The sequence below is a fragment of the Phocoena sinus genome, chromosome 9 (assembly GCF_008692025.1).
Source record: "Phocoena sinus isolate mPhoSin1 chromosome 9, mPhoSin1.pri, whole genome shotgun sequence".
Classification (NCBI taxonomy): domain Eukaryota; kingdom Metazoa; phylum Chordata; class Mammalia; order Artiodactyla; family Phocoenidae; genus Phocoena; species Phocoena sinus.
The window spans coordinates 75,611,305-75,618,383 of NC_045771.1; the positions used below are offsets into that span (position 1 = coordinate 75,611,305).

A 7,079-nucleotide genomic window follows, 5' to 3' on the forward strand; every position below is an offset into this window, starting at 1 on the left:
TGTGCTGAGTCACTAAAAAAACAGAAAGTAAAGGAAGCGCGATCCAGCTTCTGAGGGCTAGCCTTGGTAATGACTTTTTTCCCCTGGTTGTGATTCCTGTGATGCTAAAGGACGTCACATTGCACAATCTTAATAAGGTTTCCAATCAGCCCCACCCGCTCTGGTCCCACCCCCATCCTCCAACAAAGATTTATCAAATGTGGGATTTTCCCATGAGTCTCAATATTAGAGTTTCAACCCCCAATAAATATGAGACCGGGGATGTCTGAGGTTCAGTCTGCCCTCGAGCCCACCAGGAACGAGAAAGAGAGCTCCATTTGCCCTCCAGGAACACAGCTATGAACTCCCTCTCCACAAGTAAGTGAAGGAAATCCCTCGCCCTGGAACTGGCTGGCAGCCGTGCTGGGCCAGGGAGGCGGTGTGTATCCGCTGCCCCGAGGGCTGGCGGGCGGCCAGCAGCCAGAAGCACAGCTCCCCCAGCGGTGCGGTCTGCTCACTGGCTGCTCTCCCTTCCCTCCGGCACAGTCGCCTTCTCCCTGGGACTGCTCCTGGTGACGGCTACTGCTTTCCCTACCCCGGGACCCCTGGGAGAAGATTTCAAAGATGATACCACTTCAGACAGACTACTCCTCACCTCTCCAGACAAAACTGAAGCTCTCATTAAGTACATCCTCGGCAAAATCTCCGCAATGAGAAAGGAGGTAGGTAGGCTTGCCTGAGGGTGATGGAGGGCCTGTGTGGGCATCTATTTCCTTGCCCTTGGATGTGGACGGGGGCTCCTGCACTGGGAGGTCTTTGCTGGGTTTGGAGGCAATTTGGATTTGAAGCCAAAGGGGCAGACTGTGTCCTGTAATTTCTCCTCTGCTGCTGGTCCCAGGTAGTTCCTTTTTCTCTTGGAGAATCTACAGTGGGGCTGGGATCCATGCTCCCTGGCCCATTCTCAGCTCCACACTTGGTGTGAGCTGAAGGTTACACTGCCTCTCAGGACTTCCTTTTCCACAACCAAAAAAGAAGGTCTGTCAATCTTTTTCGTGTTTCGGACTTTGGGAGGATTAAAAATCACCACCTGAAATGACTGTACAGCTTCTCAGGGCAGTCACAGTTCTTTTAGGTGACGCCAGCTCAGTGGTTAGGGATTCCCCAAAGTCATTCTGGCATATAAAATGCATACCTGATAGCCCACTGAAGTGGCAAGATCGTAGGTACCTTAAAGCAGCTCCCAAGCTTTAAATGTAAGGTAGTTTGGCTCTGCTTTGGTAGAAAGGAAAGAATACTGGAGAGGGGATTGGGAGCCCCAAATCTAGTTCTGGTTCTGCTGAACAAGCTTTGTGATCTTGGGCAAATTCTCTACCAACTCTGGGCCCCATCTGTAAAATTATGGAATTGGACTAGATGATCTGAAGGGTCCTTCCAGCTGGGACATTCTATGGCTCAAATTATATTCACCCAATTATCATCAAAATTCCTGTTATTTATTAAGTACCTACTGTGTGCCAGGCACTTTATATAGATATTGTGCCTTATCCTCATAGTAAACTTACAGGGGAGGTATTTCATTATCCCCAACTTGGAGAGATAGGGACACTGAGACTTGGAATAGGTCATAAACGTGAAGTCACAGGTGAGGCTCGAATTGAACCCAAGTGTGCTCATCTCCTGTAGACCTTGCTTGCCTGGAGGCTAATGGATTGTGACTTCACTTTTCTTAGAGAGCTTCCTGGCCATGAGGGCCAGAGGGCATCAGCCCTCTAGTGGTGTTTGCTTTAGGGGCACTTATACAATAACGGTTCTGATATTCTTTCCCAGATGTGTGAGAAGTATGACAAGTGTGAAAACAGCAAGGAGGCACTGGCAGAAAACAATCTGAACCTTCCCAAAATGGCAGAAAAAGACGGATGCTTCCAATCTGGGTTCAATCAGGTACGAATGCAATACGTTCACTTTTAGCTACTCCTTTGTAAAAATTTCTCCCTCTTGCATGCAGTGTCTGTACACATATAGACCACGTAGGTAATCAAGAAGGGGATAAACGTGAAGAGCATCATGTAAATTTCATGAGGAGGCCAACTTAAACGCTATTAAAGGCAACTTATTTTTGAACGACTTGGTCAGAGATAGCCCCTCTGTGCTGGAATTTTTACAACAGTCAAATGTTAGGAAACCCCACAGGTCTAGCTAGTTTATCCTGCGTAAGTTGGTCCAGGGACCTTTCTCCTCTTTGGCTGCCCTTGGCAGGATCCAGGCCTGTCCCCCCTGCTGAGGTCATTCTCTAGACCCTTCTCCTGCCAGACAGTGGCATAACCTCCACTGACTTCTGATTATTTCATAAAAGGAGGTTTCAGCCCTTTTATTTCATAAAAGGAGCTTTCCGCCCGACATTGACAAGGGCAAGAGTGCAGCCAGAGGGAAGAGCATTATGGAGAGAATCAGAGGAAGGCCCCTTGCCACAATCTAGCATCTACTGGGCTTTGGGGAAAATGAAGCGGTGCCTCTCACTGTCCAGATATTTTAAATGGGGCAGCTGATGCTGTCCTTAAACAACGGGTCTCAAAACATGAGACATGCTGCTTTGAGCATCCAAGTGTGATCCTGGAGCACTGCAGCTTCAGCATCATGTCTCAAAACATGGTGCTTAAGAAGTACTGGAAGTTCCCTGGAGGGGCAGACGGAGCAGTTATTGAATTAGAGCAATTTTAACTTTTAAAATCGATTACGTCTTCCTAGAAATAACCAGTTTTCCCACCATCTTTCCTCTTAGGAGACTTGCTTGATGAGAATCACCACCGGTCTTCTGGAGTATCAGATATACCTGGACTACCTCCAGAACGAGTATGAGGGTGACAAGGGAAGCATCGAGGCTGTGCAAATTAGCATCAAAGCACTGGCCCAGATCCTGAGGCAAAAGGTGGGTGTCTTCTCATCCCCTCACTTGGCTCAAAGAAAGCAGCCTAGACAACTCGTCAGTGCAGAGCCAATTCAAAAGAGATGGCCATGTGTGACGGAAAGGATCTGAGAAATATTTCCTAGTAGTTAAAACTTTTTCTTTTTGCTCTCTTCTGCAAAAGACATCAATAACTGTATTTAAAACTCTGTTAAATGGGGAGGGTTTTAACATCAACTTCTAAGAGCTTAAGAAATAAGGAAAAAATACCTGTAGAGGCAGAAGGAAGCACATTCAACTTCACACAGTGATCCTCATAACAGAACAAAGAGCACAACAATTATTTTAATATTGCCAATTGACATTCGTGTTATTATGGTAGTTTCAACTCCTTTCCCTTACTCTTTTGCCAAAGAGTTAATGCAGAGAAATGGCTAAAGGCTGAAAGAGCAGGTACCAAGAGCTTTGGTCACTACCAGCTAGCCATTCAAATGCCACATGGTGGAGGCCTGATGGCACAATTTGTGGATGAGCCAAAGTGCAAAGAGAAGGGCCCTGGACTGAGAGGCAGGCACATGGGTGCTAATCCTGCCTCTGCCTTTTCTAAACCAGGTTGCCCTAAACCAGGGCTTCTCCCGCTTTAAGGTGCACACGAGCTTCCTGGAGGATCTTGTTACAATGCGGAGTCTGATTCAGCAGGTCTGGGGTGAGACCTGAGACTCACATTTCTAACAAGGTTCTGGTGAGGCTGCAGTGCTCCAGGATCACACTTGGAGGTGCAAGGCCTTCCACAATTACTTAGCTCCATGTGAGTGGGTCCATTGAAAGGCATTGCCCAGTCCTCTTCAAGCCCTCAGAGCAGTGATCTCTTAACAGATGCGGGATGAATGGGTGAGCAAAACCAGAGAAAAGTATTAGAGTTCCCCGAAGAACCTATTAAAATGCCTTTAACTCAAAGTTCTTCATTTATCTATTGAATTCCGACTATGCGCCAGGCACTGTTTAGGATAACAGAAGACACGTAAGATACTATGGCTACCCATGGAATGCTTATGGTCTAACAGAGACAGAGCAGCAAAAAGATTAGAGCTCAGCTGCTGTGAGCGGGTCCTAAGCTCTGTGGGCTCAGAGGAGAGGCACCTCCCCCTATCTGGGCAAGCCAAGGCAGGTGGCCCCAATCCGCTCCTTCACCCCAATTTGAACATCTTCCCACAGGCCAGAGTAGCTCTCCACTGCAAAAGATCTGTCCGGTATTTAAACAATTCCTTTTGTTTTCTGTTCCCTTCAGGTCAAGAATCCAGATGAAGTAACCACCCCTGACCCAACTACAAATGCCAGCCTGATGAATAACCTGCAGTCGCAGAACGATGACTGGATGAAGAACACAAAGTTTATCCTCATCCTGCGAAGCCTTGAGAACTTCCTGCAGTTCAGCCTGAGGGCTGTTCGGATCAAGTAGCTGGGGCACCTAAGGTCGCTGTAGTTCATGGGCATTCCCTCCTCTTGTCAGAAACCTGTCCACTGGGCACATAACTTACGTTGTTCTCTATGAAGAACTAAAAGTATGAGCGTTAGGACACTATTTTAATTATTTTTAATTTATTGATATTTAAATATGTGATATCGAGTTAATTTATGTAAGCGATATTTATATTTTTATGAAGTGCCTCTTGAAATATTTTATGTACTTGTTTTGAAAAAGTAACGTAAAAATGGCTATGCGGCTTGAATATCCTTGCTGTTTCGGAGCCAGATCATTTCTTGGAATGTGTAGGCTTACCTCAAAAAAAAATGCTAACTTATACGTATTTTTAAAAGAAATATTTATATTGTATTTATATAATGTTTAAACTGTTTTTATACCAATAAAGGCCTTTTTAAAAAATATTAGCAACTAAACCTTTGTGTGTCCTGTGAAGCTTAGTATAAACTAGTTTCCATTGCTATCACCACCACTAAAAAAAAAGGTGCAGTCACCTGGAGAAAGATATGATTGAACACCTACTGAATGTCAGGCACCAAGCTAAATGTGTTGCATGCATCATATTTAATCCTTGCATTTGCATACTTTTTTCTGGATGTGGGAGAGTGATTCCCTCAGTCACCAGCTGGAAGGTAAACCACAGATTTGAAATCCAGGTCTACCTGCCTCCAGGCTCCCTACTCTTAACCTTTAGGTCACACTACCCCCCAGGGAACTGACAGATGATGTAGAAAATCCCAAGAGGATACGCAGAATACATTTAAAGATGCAATCAAAAGCCTTTAACATGGTGCAACCACTTGCAGAAAACACAGCAATGTGCAAGTTTCCAAATAATAACTAGAATTTCCGCCTCTCTCCTCTGGGTTCCTCAAACACTGCACAGACCTGTCCATCATAGCACTGACCACATTGTATCACATCTTAAAATGGGTTGATTTTTCTTTCCAGCCAGCATGGGGTTCCTCAAGAAGGCAGACTCTATTGTATTCATCTTTGCATCTGGAGCCCATGGCCCAGAACCCGAACATAGGAGGCCCCAATAAACCCTTGCTGAATGAAGAAACCACAAATAAATAATCAAATCTAAGACACGTCCGTTCTTAAGGATATATGCTGTTGGTCAGTGAGTGGGGAAATTACAAGTACTGTGCACTTATGAATCTTTATCTTAAGGAAAAACTAGCAAGACTTGGGAAGAAATATTCTAAGACCTTCCAGAGGAGGCAGCAACTAGTCGGCGCCTGTGTATCTCCCTCCATTTTCTTTCCCACCAGCAACATTCCCTGTCTGCCTTCTCCTCTCACACCCGCTGAGAGTGTTGGTGAGAGAGACAATCTGGGTAAGTGCACATGGCCCTGCGTCCCACATCAATGCTATGTTGGGAATTTGGCAAAGATTTCCCCTTTTAAGCCCCAGCCATATAAAAGTTCTGTCTTCTAATAAAGCTTTCCCCACCCTAACCACCACGGATGTCTTCCTCCAGGGGAGGAGTTCTGCTGAGCAAGGGAAAGTCCACAGGGGTCAAAAACGGAGAGGTGTCAAGCAAGAGAAGAACCACATACTCTGTTTTCTAGAAACCATGCATCACAAGCGGGCATCCCAAAATTAGAGCCAAATCAAAGAACAAAGAGAAGTAGCAGTCAGCCAACACATCCTTTCTTCAAACGAGAATGGGTGGGGCACCATATATGTCAGCTGATGCTGGGGATGCGTGGGTGAACAAGTAGACATGTTTGTTCGTGTTGTTTATGCTATGGCAGGAAGACAGACGTTGAATAAAGTATGTAAATGTGATGAAGTTTACAGAAGAGAAATGTGAGGCACACAGAGAACCTATACTAGGGGCCCCAATAGCAGAGGGACCTAACTAAGCCTGGGGAGGGCAGTCATGGAGGCTTAATTGAGGAGGAGAAGTTTGGGCTGAGATGTGAAAAACATGTGGCGTTAGCCAGGCCAAGATGGGTGGGAAGAGAATTCCAGTCCGAGGGAACAGCACGTGCAATGGTTTGAACCAACAAAGAGCACACTATGGTTGAGACCATGAAAAGTACATTATGTCCAGGGCATAAAGAATGAGAAGCAGGGTAGTTGAGAGTGGATGGAGAGGGAGCCTGGGACCAGAATATCGACAGCATCAGAAGCCATATTAATATAAAGCCATATTAATATCAAAATATAATTTATAAAAGCCATATAAATTTGGAATTTATCCCACTTGTGGTGAGAAGGCATTGACAGATTTTAAGGAGTAGAATGACATCTGGGATTTACATTTTAACATGGTCACTCAAGTCGCAGTGTGGGGAATGGATGGGAAAAAGGCTGGAAGAGAATGTTGGAGGAACATACCAGAGGCCTTCATTGTAGTCCAGGGAGGAGATGAATTAGGATGGATGGTGATAATGCCTAGAGGAGAGAAGACAATGGCAGTCATTGGCAAAAGATAGCTAGGAGCTAGTTCAGTAGGATCTGGTGATTGTTCACCAAGATTCAGGAATTCTAGAGGACACTGAAGCTTTGAGAGAGGGAAGAGGTAGGAGTTAAATGGAGAATCCAGAGAATTTTGGATTTGAGAGTTTTCATTTATTCATTTATTCAAATATTCTCTGAGATTCTGCAATGGGCCAGATTCTCTGCCAGGCCCTGGGGATATAATGGTTAATATAACAGACTAGGTCTCTGCTCTCAGGGAACTTACAGTCTAGGGAAAAC

The 7,079-nt window shown here is 45.2% G+C and overlaps 1 protein-coding gene across 2 annotated transcripts; it reads left to right on the forward strand.

The window, feature by feature from the left end:
- The first annotated feature begins 210 nt into the window (after positions 1-210).
- IL6 (interleukin 6) lies at positions 211-4,768 on the forward strand. 2 transcript variants are annotated; one of them, XM_032643983.1, is made up of 5 exons: positions 211-357; positions 526-701; positions 1,807-1,920; positions 2,759-2,905; positions 4,170-4,768. In XM_032643983.1, the coding sequence occupies exons 1-5, from the start codon at positions 339-341 to the stop codon at positions 4,338-4,340; spliced, it is 627 nt and encodes a 208-aa protein (XP_032499874.1). In that variant the 5' UTR covers positions 211-338; the 3' UTR covers positions 4,341-4,768. The 2 variants fall into 2 exon arrangements, with proteins under 2 accessions (XP_032499874.1, XP_032499875.1); XM_032643984.1 differs by lacking the exons at positions 211-357; positions 526-701 and adding an exon at positions 741-1,621.
- Positions 4,769-7,079: the final 2,311 nt, after the last annotated feature.